The 17563-nt window shown below is 45.1% G+C and overlaps 1 protein-coding gene across 2 annotated transcripts; it reads right to left on the minus strand.

The window, feature by feature from the left end:
• Positions 1-1075: 1075 nt before the first annotated feature.
• PYCR1 (pyrroline-5-carboxylate reductase 1) lies at positions 1076-16280 on the minus strand. Of its 2 annotated transcripts, none has more exons than XM_054977432.1 (8): positions 16197-16280; positions 15828-15931; positions 14791-14861; positions 13555-13734; positions 10943-11164; positions 10350-10442; positions 9751-9914; positions 1076-9199 (listed from the first exon to the last, which is right to left on the minus strand). In XM_054977432.1, the coding sequence occupies exons 2-8, from the start codon at positions 15892-15894 to the stop codon at positions 9058-9060; spliced, it is 939 nt and encodes a 312-aa protein (XP_054833407.1). In that variant the 5' UTR covers positions 15895-15931; positions 16197-16280; the 3' UTR covers positions 1076-9057. The 2 variants fall into 2 exon arrangements, with proteins under 2 accessions (XP_054833407.1, XP_054833406.1); XM_054977431.1 differs by lacking the exon at positions 16197-16280 and adding an exon at positions 16098-16181.
• Positions 16281-17563: the final 1283 nt, after the last annotated feature.

The raw sequence follows: 17563 nt of genomic DNA on the forward strand, positions 1-17563 counted from the left end.
CTTTGTGAACCATTTACTCAACCAAAGTAGTTCCTGGGCACTACAACTTTTAACTGAGGAACACCTAGAGATGTTCTCCCCCTTCTAGCCATATCTTCTGACAGGAATAAAAATCTTACCTCAAAGTTACCTTTTGTCCACATGGCAAGGCGATATATGGTTCCTCCACAGATATTTTCAGCCTCTTATAGCGGCTTTCCATTTTTTTTAAGTTGGAAAAACAGAGTTTGCCCTCAAGTAAACCTGCATGCATGTGCACACACGCATGCACCTGCAACCTTACAGTACAATCTTACACTTTCCTAGGAGTAAACACACGAAATAGAACTGAGTATGATTAGTTGCTTCATCAGAAAAAGTTGAACATTAAAAGCATACATTTTAAGGCTTGGATCTGCAGTGTTATTATAATAGGGAAGGGGAAAATATTAGGATTAATTAGTTTGTTAAAAGTTAGATTATCTGTTGGCTAGAAATTCTTTAACTGGTGAAGCACAGTCTTGGTTCTCATGTTTTAACTATGAGCCATAAGAATAACATACATAGTCCTCTAACCCAGGGGTGGGCAATTGTTTTGGTTCGGGGGCCACTTTGTGGGAGCGGAGGTTAGCGGAGGGCCGCACCTTTTAAAATGATTGCATTCATTAGTTAACTTTGCATTTCAGAAAAGGTATAAATTGTATCATAAAAATCAATAAATATAAATTAAATAAAATAGTGGTAGTTTTATTCAATTTATTTATTGTGCTAATTTCATATCATCTATAGCTGCAAGCACATTTAATTTTAGAAGAAAATCTCGGTTCAAGGCGGATTTTTCTGACTGTCCTGGCGGGCCACAAAAAAACTCTGTAGCGGGCCGCATGTGGCCCGCGGGCCGCAATTTGCCCACCCCTGCTCTAACCAAATCAGCGTGCACAGTTGTGATGTAACGTTTTCATATTTCTTTCTCCCCAGGATCCATTCCAACAGCAGACATGGAAGAGAAGGTCATGCCATTTTACTTTGCACATGCATGTGTGAAAGTTTTAGAAGCTAATTAAACGATAGGAAATTATTGTCACTGAAGGAAGCATGAAATGTAAATGCCTTTATTTTAGAAGTAGAAAAGTACTCATAGGAAAAAGTAACAAAGTGACATCTTCAAGACTAGCAACTCTATTGTTTAAAGACAAATGTTCTGCTCCACAAAGCAAACACAGTAAGAGGAAAGGGTAGAACTGAGAAGCACTTTTATATGTATGTGCAAAAGGAGGAAGAAACTTCGGCAACTAAGCCCCTAGGTGCACTCCTTCCTGCGGGAAACCTTCAAAGCAATAATGTTCTGTGAAATGAAAACGCACCAAATTCATGCAGACATTGTGCTCATTATGGACAGGTGGCAATCACTCTCTTCTAGAGAAAATACCAGCTCAGCATATCTACAGCTTCACGATAAAACTGTTCTGTTTTGTAATCAGCATTTCCGTAGAGCATACCACTGAGCTGCTCCTCCAATTAAGCCAAGATGATCGGAAAAGTGTACTTTGTCCTTTTTCCAGGGAAAGAACCCCTGACCTTTGCTCAGGAGCTGATGGCCATACGTTGCACATTCTGGAGAAGGTAGGCTGCAGCTGTAACAAAGAGCGGCTCTCTTGATCATGGAGGTAGGTGACTTATTTTCATTTGTAGCTGGGTTATTTGCTCTCAAATTTTATTCAGTCTGTGATGACACACAGTGTGGGTCCAAAGCACATGCTGCTTCCCCCATAGTTAACAATGTGCCTACAAGTGAACTTCCAGTGAGCTATTACTGATTTGTGCAAGATCCTTAAAGCACACAGTCTTAACCAGTTACACCTTCGAAATCCGCTGGTTTCTATGCACTCAGAAGGATGTAACCATTTAAAACTGCACTGTTTTGCACATTTCACTGTTGTCAAATCTACTAATTCTGCCTAGGCATTTGTACTAGGTTTGCTTGCTATGATTTAACCAAATAATACGACCTGGCTGAATAACCTGGATTGAACAACTGTTCAGTATGAATTTTTGCTTCAGAGGGATAGCAAAGACTTTGTAGATGTAAACTTGGTAGACATAATAAAAGAAAGATTTGGCTGTTGGTTAAAATGGGACATAATATGGAAAGATGGGGTGGAGTGGTTAAAAAGATGTTTAAGGGAATCTTTAGGAATAGCCCCATAATTTGGCCTTGCCAAATGATTTTGCCAAACAATATGAGAACTGCATTCCATAGAATTCTGACAAGTTATCAAGACCCACACCAACAAAAATAGTAATGGCGGAAATCAAGCTGACTTTCTCTGTACTGTACAGAGAACAATGACTGGGTGCAGTAACACTGTCCTGGCCTTGGGGAGGACAGACAGGAAGAGAAGGCTGGAGAAAAGTTCGAGAACAGATCTTGAGCAAGAAGAGGGCTATCAATGGACACTCGTACATTCCGCAGGTCTTTTTTATATACCCTTTCTCTGTGCTCCAGAGCTCTCTTCCCCTCAAGCACAATTTTCTCTTATATAATCTGTCCTTCCTTACACCAGCACAAATACCCTTAGCTGCTGCACTCACAGATGCACAAATACTTCCAAGTTTCTGTAACATCTACTCAAATCCTAATTCTCTCTCCTCCCCAGCCTGCCACATTTCAACCTACATAACTACCTTCCTTGTCCTGGATAACTCAACCAAGTCCAATCACGTCAGATCTTGGAAGCTAAACAGGGTCACCCTTGGTTAGTAATTGCATGGGAGACGTCCAAGGAAGACCAGGGTGGTGCCCCAGAGACAGGCAATGGCAAACCACATCTGTTGAAAACCCCAACAGAGGTTGCTGTAAGTTGGCTACAACTTGATGGCATTTTCCACCAACTACCTGCCACTCAAACTTCAGTGTTCAAAAGCAGCTATTATTTTGCTAACTATGTAATTTTTATGTAAGAACTTTGTTAACCCATAAGATCCTTAGGCTTAAAAATGTGAATATAAAAAAATACAAGGAAACACAAAAATCAGAAGTCTGAGGGAAATTATATCAGGATGTCAGGCAGAGCAGAAATAAACCTGACGCTCAGTGGGTTCAAGACTTGATAACTAGTGTCTTCCACACAGGGACATGATTTTGTAGTTTCCCCATTGCTCGTGCAGTTATAGGTAAAGTATAGTAGCAAATGGGTCTTCCACATGACAGGCTTCTCCAAATTTCTCTGTTCCAATCCCCCAGAAATGACTACCCCCTGCTCCTGACTACCAGGGCTTTTGAGGGGTTTTTTAACAGCACCAGAATACCGATGTATCGATATACAGCTGTACCAATAGGTTTAGCAGTTTCTTTAAAATTCCAGTTTTAAAAGAAAAAAGTCTCTAGCTCCTTCCCTTATGGAGATATGGCTTCTTCCTTATATCTCCACAGGGGAAAGGGCTAGAGAGTTACTTTTTTTAAAAGAAGAAGAAAGCTGGGACTTCAGAGAAACTGCTAGACATGTTAGTACAACAGTATATCAATACAATGGAATTCTAGTTCCAATTATTTAAAAAATCAAAAGCCACTCCATGACAGGGGAAGGAAATGGCTACCATGGGGACAGAATCACAGAAAATGGCTTCCATTTTGGTAAGAAAATCTGAATTTTCCCCACCCCCACAGAGCAGCCATCCATGTTTTACAGTGATCTTTCCCAAAACTTCAGAGCAAAGCAGGTTTGAGAAGTATTGAGGGAAAGCTGGGGAAACCCCCCGAGATGCACAAATGTACGATGATGCTGTGGGGAAATAAGAAAAAACCCACTTTGAGGAAATAAAAAACCCACTTCCCCAAAACCATTGAAGATAACTATGTGGAAAACACCTACATCTCATCCTTACTGTTTACTGAAGGACAAACACAGCATTTATACATAGTATTACAAACAATAATAAAAAGGACTATAGGAGAAAGGACTCCCACCTGAAAAAGGTATACAAAAAGGTTCTCTGGGGATTACTGGTGAAGAGAATGAAGGTTCTTCTGGTATTGTTATTTCACAAATGCTGTAGTAATACAGAAAAAGTCTGCAGAACCATTTGATGCTTGCTCACAGCCTCCCCGAAAACCCTTGCCCCAAAGCCCTGTCCACCGACCAGTGTTGATGAAACTTAAGCAGTATGAAGCTAAGTACATCCTGCCAGAGATCAGTGGTATTTAGTAAGCATACTTAGAATTTCAGCCTTGCAGTGACTTAAAATACTACACTTCCAAATTATGAAAGCCCTCCCTCTGGTGGAGTTTCTCATATACCATGTTTAGAATTCAAACACAGAACACTTTAGCATTCCCAATTATGATTAGTGTACATGGTTGTTTCAGGGTTAAAAATTACTGGAATTTTAACAGCTGGCCTTAGAGGTAATTGCACAAATTTTAAAGCAGTACAAAAATTTTATTTAAAAATTTCTGCAACTAGGCGACTGAATTTACACAAACACCAAAATTGCCAAAAAATGACTCCAATGTTAACCAAGGTAAGAGATATTTAAAAACACAGGCTACCGACCCAACGCAGTGATCCTACTGATTTCAGCAGGTTTAAGTGAATGATTTCAAGTTGCAGAGATTCATAGTTTTGACCTCATGTATGCTGAGTTCCTCTAACTTCTCACACCTCTAAAGACATGTTTAAGACTCTACAATAAGTAAGGAGATATCTTTGACTGGACCAAGCTGTAGCAGAAGGGGCATAGCAAAATTACTAGTTTCCCAGATGCCCTTATTGGGTAGAATGAAAAAGGGTATTTATTTTATTTAAACATTTATATATTTGATATATATATTTATATAATATATAAACATTTATATAAATTAATCATTTATATTCTGTCCTTTTCCATGGCTCAAGATGACTTACAATACATAATTTAAAATATAAACACAAACAGACCACCCATTTCCCACCATCCTACTATATAAAAGACTAAGCGTATTCAAGACAACTCACTTCCAACCCTGATGTGCCTCCAGAGGGCGCTGCTGTGGAGAGAAGCCCAGATGGGGCAACCAGACCTCCAGAGAACATGCCATGGCAAGAAGCCCAGGCTGGGATCAGGCGTGGAGCTGGTGGCAAGACCTGCGCCTTCACCCACCCGGGATCAGGAGAGGAGCAGTTGGCGATGCCCGCTCCCTTCACCCAGTTGGGATCAGGTGCAGAGCAGGAGGTAATGCTTGCCCCCCATTCACCCGGCCGGGATCAGGCACAGAGCAGGAGGCAATGCCCACCCTCCTTTCACCCAGCTGGGATCAGGAGCGGAGCAGGTGGCAATGCCTGCCCCCCTCCTTTACCCAGCTGGGATTAGTCATGGAGAGGAGGTAATGCCCGCCTGCCCACTCTCTCCTTTCTAGAGCCCGTTGAATTTTTCCCACAATGGGCTTTGTTACTAGTTACCAAATAAAATGAAAGCAACTTACACTCTATTAAAAGCTGTGGTGAATAAAATAGCCTTACAGAACCTCCTAAAATTGCCAAGGTGGATGTCCCTCACCCACCTCCTTGGAGCCAGTTCCATAAAGTGGGAGCACCACAGAAAAAGCAGAGACCATCATCAATAGGAGATAGGCTACATTTCGTGGCAGAACACCCCAAAACTGCCAAACTAAAGGCTGTAGCTGGTACACAGGAACATAGGTCCTTCAGATATGAATACATTTCTAAATATAATGAATCTGACTGGATATATTGCTCATAAAGATTACATGGTTTAGAAGCAGCTACCGGTGGGCATCCCTGGTTTTAAAAAGTATTGTTATGGTGTTATGTGGTTTCCTCACACAATAAAAATCAGAAACTTAAAGTCAACGATACTCTGTGCTGTAGATAGTCATGGAGTTTCCATGTATAAGCAAGAGGAATCTCTTATCCAGTCTTAAAAAAAAAAACCATGGCCAATGGCAAGAAATAAAATAAACATAGTCCACATATCAGTCTGAGGCTACAGAATTTATTCTCCAGAGAGGAATATGACACAGAATAGGACTGCTCTCTGCATAGAGACTAGGAAATCCAGCAAGTGTCCCAGGAACAGCCCTACAGCATAGTGCAATGTACTATGAGTTGGATCCAACTAGCTTTTCTCCTGGTGAGAAAGAAGGGGGGGTCCCCGCTGACCACCCAAAATATCTATTCTGGGAATCATGGGGACCTGCATGGATGAATGGCAGTTAGGACTGATCTACAGTAAGGAGGAGAAATGGCCAAGATTCAGTGAAAAAGCTGGATCCAACCCCACATTCCCAGTTTATCACAACCCAACAATGACCTTGCAATTAGCTTCCATTAGTGACCCAAGACAACCTGGGTTATGTTCTGAATATCTTAAATAGCTTTGGTGGCTGGTATACTCTGAATCAAAGCTATCCTTGTCAATGCAACTGGACCTTTGTCGAACTACTACCTGCCTTACTTCTCTTGGGTAGGCATTCCTCCCTTGTAGAGGGCAGCAGCCTCTAGGTTCTGGGCCCTTGTATTGCCTCCCTTCCCTGCTCCTCCTCCCTGCCAGATTTTCAATTAAGTACCTGCATACAGGGAGGTGGGAGAGGCATGGTCCAGGATGAAGGGCAGGATTTCTCCTTGAGAAGGCAAAAGGAAGTTTCACCATTCCGCTACCAAGCACCTTGAGATCAGTTGCGGAATGCGACAGGAATCGTCCGGAAAGACTGATTCCGGGGTATTCCACATAAAACTTCCCAGAGCTAAAGTATCCGCAGTCACAGCACATGCCTATAGCAGATTTTTTTTCTCTTTTCTGTGTACAAGAGATAGCACCTCTGAAAGAATGGGCAGGGATAAGAAGTAGGAAAACACACACACTGGAGCCAGTAAATAGAAAAGTGACGCATTAGGCAAGAAATGGGGCTGACGGTTGCCCATCTCTGTTACTGAGCCCTACACAAGGGAAGCTCTAGCCCCATCTAGGGCATCAGCAATTGTTCCAGTTCATTGATAAAGCCCAAACTCCCAAAACTTGAGAAAGCCCAGTACCAGTGGCCTCCTATAGACTCTTAACATTTCTAGAGAGAGAGGGGAAAGAGGCGGGGCTTCGCTCTGGGAGGATGGTGAAACACAGAAGTATACCTCAGGTGCAGCGCCGGATCTAGGGTTGCCCACGCCCGGGGCAACCCTTGGCTGGCTACTTTGCACACGTGCACAGCGCGCGCGCTCCCCGCACTGTGTGATGATGTCACTTCGGTGACATCATCATGCTGGGCGGAACGGAGGCAGCGTGTGGGGCTGGGAAGCCGCCTGTGCCATTCGCCTCCCTGCAGACGAATGGCGTGGGCGGCCTTGCAGCCCCCCGCGCTGCTTTCGCCTGCCCCGCAGGACAGGGCGGCCGGCTTGCCGCGCACCCCCTGTCCTGCAGGGCAGGCAAAAGCAGCACGGGGGGCTGCGAGGCTGCCTGTACCATTAGCTTGCCCCACAGGACAGGGTGTGGCCGGCTTGCCACGCACCCCCTGCCCTGCAGGGCAGGCAAAAGGCAGCGCTGCCACCCGCACCATTCTGCACTGCAGGACAGGGGGCGGCCGGCTGCCCCCTGTCCTGTGGGGCAGGCAAATGGTGCGGGCGGCCCCGCAGCCCCCCGCGCTGCCTTTTGCCTGCGCCCTCTGGCAGCTGGCAGCTGCTCCCGGCGCCCCCTCCCTGGGGGCGCCGGGGGCAGACTACCCCCCCTGCCCCCCCTCGATCCGGCCCTGCTCAGGTGGAGCTGACAGATACAAGAGGCACACCTGCCATTAACAGCAAGAAGCAGGGATTTGCCTTTGGTCTACCCTACTAGTACTTAAGATTTCATTCAAGCTCTCCCAGTGCAAGGAGGAGTCGGATCCTGGTTGGAAGGTGCTCAGGGAAAGGCACTCCACGCTCGGCCAAACCTGCGTCGCCTTCACATTCAACCATATGGACTCAGTACGTGCTTCGAGCAGCCTGACTTAATGAAATGAGAACACTACAGGAAAACTGAATGAAATTTAACAGGTGAAGCATCTAGTTATTTTTATTTCAGACAAGGTTTGTAGTACTCATGGGTACAGTGGTAACAGCTGACCCATTTGCTCCATCGCAACTTGCAATTCAGAACTGTTTTATTCATTGTTTTTTCTCCCCCGAGGACTCGACTGAATCCGTTCCAGAGGTGTGCTGAATCAGTTATCCAACTGTTATTGGCATGAACTGGAACAATTTAAAAATGGATGACTCCCTAACCAGCCTTACGGTGACAGACTGGAGCTGTGCCTTTGCCAACTCCGGTCTTGTAATCTCATAGGGCATGCACTTGTAACACAAGAATTTCTCTATCTAGCCAACATGGAGTAGGGGAAGATGGAGGGGAGCAGAGACAGCAATACTGCAACCTTTTCCTGTACTGTTGTAGTGAGCATAGTAGGTGCTGGATTAGAGATGCACAGGGAACAGCCAAAGTACAATAAGGATTACACACAAGGCTCCAGAATGACGTGCAGATTGGACAACAGCCGTTCTGTGATGAAAACGAGACAGTCAATAACCAGCAACCAACTCTTGCAGGTTTCTGCTTGGGTTCCAGTTTCTGATTTCTTAAACACTAGTTTTTGCTCCCCAGCCTAACCGAGCACAGTGTAAAAGACAGTATCAATCTGGGACCAGGAGATCTGGATTTAAATCCCCATTTAGCCATGAAGTTCATTAGGTGACCCGCCTAGCCACTGTATCTCTAACCTACCTCACAAGTTTGTGGTGAGCATAAATGGAAGAAGGACAACTACATGGATTGCCTCTGGGATACCCAGAGAAAGAGGAGGATAAAAATGTGAACTACTCTGTAGTGACTGCTACAAAGAGAAGCACATGTTCACCCCCCGCCCCAACAGTGGAAAGTGTTGGCGATGTCGCCTGCCCCTCACCGGCAGAAATGTTGGTCCCTACTAGCCTTGGATAATCACATTTCTGCAACCCTGAATCCAGGCCAAGGGCTCCCCGCAAATGGCTAGAACTAGATTCCCTAGAGAGAGAGAGAGAGAGAGGAAAAAAGCACAGCTACGGAAGGCCCGAAGTCTCCTCAGTACTTCTTGTTGCCAGGATTCTTGTTGCTGAACAGGCTGACCTTGCTAGCAGAAGATTCTAGTTTCACTTTGTCCATTAAAGTCTTCTTCACAGCAGCTGGGGAGACCGTCTCCTGGTCAGCCAAGCACTGCAGCTCCCTGTTGGCGCAAACACTCAGTTAGCAGATAGGAAGGCAGAGCTGAAAGGCGGACTGCTCCTCGCAGGGCTCATTTCATAGAAAAAGAGCCGGAGGAACTCATTAGCATAAGCCATTAGCATAAGCCAGTAGCATAAGCATTAGCATATGCCACACCCCTTGCCATCACCGGAAGTGTGTAATTGGCATGACTGATTTACATATGACACACCCCCTGACATCACCTGTCCTGGCTGTTTTGGACCCAATCCTGGCCATTCAGGGCTGAAATTGGGCCCAAAATGGCAAAAAGGGGCTGAAAATGGCTGAAAAGGGGCCCAAAATGGTCAGGATCGGGCCGCTGCTGAGTAGGAGAGTGATCCACCACCCGTCAGAGGTCCAATCCGGGCCATTTTGGCCCCAATCCAGGCTGAAACAAGCCCAAAATGGCCAAGAGTCAGGTGGGCAGGGCCACCTGACATGTGACCTCTTTGGGGAACTGCCAGAACTACGTTCCTGTGAGTTCCCCCTCGAAATGAGCCCTGGCTCCTCGCCTCCCATGTATCTGCATACCTCGTTCTGATGCAGGACGCCTCCACAGCATTGATGAGCAGCGATCGGAAACCGCCACTCTCCAAGAAGTGCAGGGCATAGATGGTAGCGCCCCCGGGAGAGCACACATTGTCCTTCAGCTGTCCGGGATGCTGTTCAGAATCCAACAGCATCTTGGCAGCTCCCTGCAGTTTTGGAAAGAGGCATTAAAAAAAAGCTCACGGGAAATCGCAGCGACAGCTTTAGCCTGTATTCCGTGCCATCTGAACTAGTTAAGCGCCTTTCTACGAAAACCACTCAAGGTGATTCAGCCACGCTAGGCAAGAGCATCCAGTGTGCGAGATATCTGAAGGACTGGGAGGAAGTCTGTTTTGCACCACACATGTCTGAATCACGACCTACTACATTCAATTGGGCCTTCCTGCAGTGCCTTCTTCCACCCTCGATGCTGCAGCGAGACAATCACTTAGATAAACTGCATGTTTTGAAGATTATGAAAAAGTACCTGTATCCTCAGATTAGTTCTTTCAGATGAAAATGCTGGAACAATATTTTTAACCGGTATATTGCGGACCAAGAGGCAGAACAAACATGCCTCGAACAATAAATAAGATACTAACCAGCAAAGCTTGAGCTCCCAGCCGGACAGCTAGCCTGCGAGGAAGGCCCATCTTCACCCCTCCGTCTGCCAGGGCATCCAGGGCTGTGAATGCCTAGGAAATCAGAACAAGAATCATAGGGGAATAAGGCCAGAATCTCTGGAAGCGAGAAGTTCCCAATCAAAGAGATGCTATCCCGTTTGATTATTGGGACAAACACTAGCTAAGTGTCATTTCTCTGCAAAAAGAGCCAGGATAGGCACCCTAAAGAACAAAAATATCATCTTCTCCAATAGCAGCTGCACATACATGCCCAGCCCCAAATAAGCAGTTTCATCCTGTAGCCTGTTTCCACCCAAAAGGCAGCCATAAACTACCACGCAGAGCCTCCCAAACACCAGCTGAAAATGGATTCTACTTGTTGACCTGTGATGGATTTGAACAAGCAATCTAGGAGTCATTGGCTCTGAGGGCATTCTGGAGATCTGATGAAGCCCCAGTGCAGAACTACGGCAGCTTGATCCATCTCCTGTGACCATCTAGTCCCGCTAGCATGCTTTGTGCATTTTTACCAGGCACTCTCTGCCTCACAAGAGGAAACAAAGGGCACGTACGTAAGCAGGTCCACTGCCACTGAGTCCAGTGACAGCATCAATCAAGTCTTCTTCCACTTCAGTGCAGTAGCCCACGCTGGCCATTAGCTGTTCTAAGAGCTTTCCATCTTCCACTTCGGCATGAGTCCCCGTAGCGTAAACCGTGGCCCCTTCCCGGACGATCACCGGCGTGTTGGTCATGCATCTGATTACTTTCGGGGTGGGGCAGAAGGCAGAAAGTTTCTTGAGATGCAAAAACGGGAAAGGCAAATTAACGTTTTACATACAACTTGCAGCCAAAATGAATTCTTGTACCGCAAGCTCCCAAGAGGCAGAGAAAATGCAAGGGGGGGATAAGTCCCACCCGCTGCAATGATGCAGTATAGAACCCCCATCAACTCAGACTCGATGCACAGAACTATGCCTTTATTTGTTGATTGCAAATATTATGGACTAGCCTGTTTGATATTTCTAGCATATTTGTTTCCAGTGTGGCCTTTTCACTGTAATCGAGCAACAGCCAAAAAAAAAAAGAGAGAGGGAAGAGGATACACATCAAGCTTCTGCAAAATTCAACATGTGGTTGGTGAATTCTGCAAATCAACCTTTAAAAATTGCAGGCAAGATGGCGATGAGTAAACAGCCCTATTAGTTGCTCTCTAGCTTTTAACTGCCTCTTAATTAAGTTAGAAGTTTAAGTTCCTCTTTGTCTGGTTACAACCAGGATAACTGAACCTTTTATGTTTTTTAATGTCATTACGGCATCTGAATCTGTGACTGAGCAGCTGGCTTGGATAACAAAGCAGTTGCCTGCTCAGAGACTCAAGAACTGAATACCTCTGACTCCTCTGGAAAGTTATTAAGATAAAGAGAGTCAAATGGGAAAGAAAAAACGAGGAAGAAACTTCAGACCTCCAGTCAGCCAAACAGCTGCGCATTGATAATCTCTTACTGAAAGAACTAGCAAGTGATATTGCATCCTATGTTTCAACATGTGAATGAGTTGTGCGAACACACCCTCAGGAAAGATCCAATTCACGGCAGAACAATTCCCAGACCCATTACCCAAAGCTTCCCTTCACCAGTGACACGTTTATGAGCCAAGTCCTTGTAAATACTTTCTATGATTCTATATACTTGTCAGAGATGCTTTAGGCTGATCGTGCACTGGGCAGGGGGTTGGACTAGATGGTCTGTATGGCCCCTTCCAACTCTATGATTCTATGAAATATTAGTCCACTTTGTATCACAAAGCGGGAGATCAGATGCCAGCCTGGGAAGCCAACAGGAACACCACAGATCTACAGCTTACTCTCGTCTGGGAATATGTTTTCTCCCTGACTATGCAGAAGGACTAGACACCAGGAGGACAATGTTGTAAAGTCAGTGAAAAACTGCTAAAATCATCCCATGGCAAATGAATCAGATGTCTGTGGAGCGGTATGTGAGAGCCGTACATTTGAGGTTAAACTAGGAAAGAAGCTTCTGTAGCCAGTAGCAGAAAAAAGTCTGATGCCCAGCATACGCTCTCTAAATTAGCTTTATTTCTATTGGGGTGGTGGTGGTGGGGGGCGCGAAATGGTATCCACAATATCAGAGGAAGTACAGGAAAGATTTGAGAGTGCCTCACTGAAAAGCATGGGGTAGCTCGCCAGCACCAAGGTATCCAGAAACAGACTCCATTGGTTTCAAGGCATTAACTGCAAACAACTGCAGACTTATGGAGAGCCTTGTGCAGGACAGCAGCTTGTGAACTTTGCCGGGGAGAAGTTCCCACATTTTACGCATACATGATTGACACGACATTTTCCCTAACACAGCGGATTCCAGGCAAGAGCTGGGGCATGCGTTGCATTACTTCTGTAAGGCTGAATCTCGGACTCTGCACTCTTCCATGTTCAAGAAACCATTCCTGACATGAAGGAATTACTACAAAGTTCTTAAGCATTTAGGTGGCTGGATAGTGAAATTACTTTTAAGGAGTTGGGATTGGGGGTGTTGTGAACGGGCTGTGGCTCAGTAGCAGAGCATCTGCTTGGCAGGCAGAAGGTCCCAGGTTCGATCTCCAGTTAAAAGGAACCAGTAGCGGGTGATGTGAAAGACATCGTGTGCTCACATGCTATAGATAAAGAAATATTGGGATCATCTTATTAAGCTTCCCAGTTTGATTACCTTTTAGGTATAGTGCCATTAAGTTTTTTCTTAAAAGCTGTACAGATTTGAAAGTTTCTTGGAAATGAAAGCAAACCGCATGACTGGTGACTAGATGCAACAGTGGCTGTATTTTAACACAGAACTGTCCCAATCATGACACGCAAGGGGATAGGGGCCGATTTTTGAAGCAAGATGAATGGAAGAGAGAGCAGCACAACGTTCTTCCGCTGCCATTACCCTCTGGAGTTCCTTTCCTCCCCTAAACTCCAACCATGGATATGATTTGGGTTTGGTGAAGAATTCTGCACTCCTCTCCCACGTATTCCCTTTTGCTCCTACAACCAAACACACAAACCCCTTCTTTTCTATGTTTAAACATAGAACTGCTGTCACCGTATCTCCTTGGCCAGTTTGTTGGTTTCCTCTTGTCCATAAGCAATGTAACTTGAATGCATTTGTCAGGCCTGATTGATTCTCACCTTCTCAATAGAGCTGATAGTGACACCAGCAGCACATGACACCACAATGTGCCGATCCTCTATGTCCGTGCCAATTTCATCCAGGATGAATGGAATTATGGGAGGTTTCACAGCCAAAAACAGGACATCGCTGTTTTTAACTGTCTCTTTGTTGCTTATGGTGAAATTCACACCCATTTTCTGGAAAAAAACACACACACACCACTGAATACAAGTGAAATGTTCCTTGAACTAGTTTAAACAGCACAGACACGAGACGTTAGATACGTGACTTCAGCCAAGAGTTGGGTACAATATTGTTTACTTGGTACTGCAGAAAACAGGGCAATCTCAACACACAGTATGTCAGTGGCCATTGAGGTCACTGGACTTTATCCTTTATCTATTAAATGGGCTCAGCATGCAGGAGGCAGCGTTGGAGGTTACAAACTCAGCAACTTAGGACTTTGGAGACTGGATGACCCCAATTCGCTTTCCGGTGCAAACTATTCACTCTCTCAAGGTTAGGACCAATTCCCACATAGCATCCAGAAACATGAATACCCGAAGCTCTTTTTAGCTTGAAAAGCTGCTTCGGGAAGGGTCAATTTGGCATTGATAAGCAGTGGGTTAAAGGAGGATGTGTGTAATCTTTTCCTCCAATTCCCCAGGGGGAAAAACCACTTGGGGTAAGCAGGGAAACAGAAGGTGGAAGAAGGACTACATACTCTCTCCCACCCATTGTTTCAAGCTATCAATAGCCCACTCCCAAAGCCTCTTTAAAGCTAAAAAGGACCCTGGGCTACAGTTATACACATTTGCATATAATTTGTAGTTTAGCTCATTTCTCAGTTTTTCTTGTTCTATCCATAGGCAATGGAGAAATGAATTTGCATACACAAACACTCAAAGCTGCCTTATATAGAAATCACAGTATTGGTCTGTCAAGGTCAGTATTACCTATTCAGGCAGTGGCTCTCCATATTCTCAAGCAGAGTTCTTTCACATCGCCTACTGCCTGGTCCTTTTAAACTGGACGTATCAGGGACTGAACCTGTGACTTCAAAGCAAATGCTGTACCACTGAGCCATAGTCCCTCCCTACCCATACCAATGGCCACCTTGGTGGGAATTTCAACTCCTAAAACACAGATAGTGACAGCTGCTGACCTGGTGCAAATGAAATGAGACATGTATTGAATATCCAGGGGAAGGGGGAATAAGAGATATTTTAGATTTTGCAGGACCCAGAACCTACCCTCAGTCCTGCCACTGTCGGAAGATCAGTGTCTGGAGAACTTGCTGTGATCTTGTGAGCAGCCAAAATCCCTGGAAAAACACAAATCTTCAGTTTTGGTTTAACACTTGGCAACAGTCAGCCAAGTTATTCTAATGGTGGTATCACCTCCTTAATCTGCACTCTCTCTTCTCAGCACCTCCCTTACACAAGAACATTGATCCTTGTTACCCCTCACCTTAACAGACAGCTAATTCTGGGGGTGGCTTTCTGCCCTTGCATCTTTGCAACTCAAGAATGGTTACATTACTATAAAGGAGGGGGGCATGCCAATCAGCAAATGCCCGGAGAAAACGCCGTAACTTTTAACCCGCAAGATCTTTATACTTCTCTGTGAGATGACACATGCTGTCTTTTGCAATATTTGTGGGTTTTTTGTACTCAGAGATGGAGTCTTTTGCATTTGGGCTGTATTGCTTCATTTCATGTGAATGTCCAGATGAGGAGATTATGTGCACCAAAGTGGGAAAAATGATTGCTGTGAGATGGCACCTGTGCGCTCATATCTTAGGCTTTTCTCAAGCTCTTGCACGCAGGTCAAGGTTGCTACAACCAGAACATTTAACTTCAAAAGAAAATTAAATACAATAAAAACACAATGCATATCTCCCATCTCTGTTTCTCAGCAATTAGCATTTTGGCAGCAATGCATATACTTCACGTTGGAACAAGTTATTCTGGAGAGGGTGGGATTTCATTACACACCAACTTAGCATACGTATGTACCATTTAAAATTAAGCATAAGATTCAGAGTCAAGCTCTTCTCTTTAATGTGGTATTCAAAACACTCCAAAAGTCATGCTGGCTGATAGGCAGAAGGGCGTAAGTTAGCAATACTGGGCATCGTACATAATTGGCAACATTTTACTAACACCCAGAGCGAGTTTTAATCGTTTAATATTCTTTCTTCTGCAAAAAAAAAAACCCAACCACTGAAATTGAGCTTTGCAATGAGTGTTTCATATCCATTCTTGTGAGCACTCTGGGACTTGCCTACCTGCTGCAGTGAAACCCCTAGCCAGGGAAAAGGCAAGCTGCCCAGCACCAATGAATCCCACACTCATGATTTCAACAACTGCCAAGGAGGAACTTGGCGAGTTCCTGGGGGTGGAGAGAACAAGAGAAGAAATACAAGATTAAGATCCGACTCAATTTTAACGTGTCACCACAGTTCAGACGCTCACTACTTCCCACCTCTTTCCTGCCCCATTTTGCTCCCATTGTCTCTTCCGTCCTTCCCTGAAGGATGCTAAAGGCCCCACCCTACCTCTTCTTCTTCAGCAGCTCTTGTCTTTGGGGTGACACTTTTATGATCCACTTGCACTGCCCCTTCCCTTCGGACCAAGCGATTCCCTTGAGTACAAACCTGATGCTGCCCACGTGGCTCCGCCGGCAGGTGGGGGAAACTATCAAGCGTGGGATCGCGTGGCCAAGCAGCAGAGCGATAGCAACTCAGCCAATCCGAACGCTAGGGGGTGCGACCTCGCTCTCATCTCGTCCAATCGGATGCTAGGGAACCGGGTCCCTGCCGCAATGCTAGCTAGCAATTGGTGCAATCTTTGTTTGTGGTTGCATCATTCGGTACCTGAACGGAGGCCGTGAGGGGTCGTTTCCATCGCTTCTTTTTTCATCCCGAGTTCTCAGACGGCAATGGCTGCCGTCACCCGGGTGTTTCCGACAGCCGGTGGCAAGGTAGACCCGGAGCCGCTCCCCCTCTTGGGAATTGTAGTCTTGAGGGAGCAGCGTGTGATCGCCTCTAAGTAGCTGTGGAGGGAGCAGAAACTGTGAGAAGATGCAAGGGGGAGAGGAGGTGGTAAGACTGGAGGCTGTCTAGACGTCAGATAGAAAAAAGAACAGGAGTTTTGAGGCACTTTGCCTTGACTGATTTATTTAGATCAAGACGGGTAGCCGTGTTAGTCTGTCTGTAGCAGCAGAAAAGAACAAAAGTATAGTAGCATCTATAAGACTAACAAAATTTGTGGTAGAGGATGAGCTACTGGACTCTTGCTGTTTTCTACTGATTTATTTAGTACCTGTTTATCCCACCCTTTCTTCAAGGAGCGCAAGGCACACTATATGTTTTATTCTCACAACAGCCCTGTGGGGAAAAAGATAAAAGCTGCATCTACACGGGTCCTTTAGGTTTTTTTTTTTTAAAAATCCCCCTAAAATCCAAAATCCAATAACATATCAAAGCCAGGTCCACAGACTGAACCATAAAAAACAATTTGCAGCCCAGCAACAGCACCTGGACCTGAGGTATGGATCCTCATGAATTCTTAAGCTGTTTTTCACTGCCACAAAACATAACCATCATCACATCGTGCTCAACAGGAAGCAACATTTTAAAAAAGGGATCCACTGCTTCATGGAACTGCCATGGCACAAAAACATGGATCCAAAACACAGATCCACATGGATCTTTATGATTTTTTCATTAAGTCACCCAACATTCACCATGTGGCCATGGCCACAGAATGAAACACAAAAAACACACTTCCACTGCTTCATGGTGCAAAAATATTGATCCAGACCAAGGGTCTTCATGATATATATGGAGATACACCCAAAATTCATCAAATAGCTCATCATGTCCATGACCACAGACTATAGTAAACACTCACACACTAAACGCGTACACCACTTCATAGCACCACCATGGCACAAAAATGTGGATCCAAAGTATGGGTCCTAGTGGATCTTCATGATTTTTAGGTAGGGGGACCAAAAGCT

This window comes from Eublepharis macularius, chromosome 4 (genome assembly GCF_028583425.1).
Source record: "Eublepharis macularius isolate TG4126 chromosome 4, MPM_Emac_v1.0, whole genome shotgun sequence".
NCBI classification, from domain to species: domain Eukaryota; kingdom Metazoa; phylum Chordata; class Lepidosauria; order Squamata; family Eublepharidae; genus Eublepharis; species Eublepharis macularius.

Bases quoted from the DNA above. Each gene is read 5' to 3' on its own strand.
- PYCR1 (XM_054977432.1), bottom strand. From the start codon at position 15,894: ATGAGTGTGGGATTCATTGGTGCTGGGCAGCTTGCCTTTTCCCTGGCT. The intron at 14,862-15,827 runs GTAGGCAAGTCC...GTGTTTTTCCAG, and splicing joins TAGGGGTTTCACTGCAGCAG to GGATTTTGGCTGCTCACAAG. The intron at 13,735-14,790 runs GTAGGTTCTGGG...GTTTTTTTCCAG, and splicing joins CGACAGTGGCAGGACTGAGG to AAAATGGGTGTGAATTTCAC.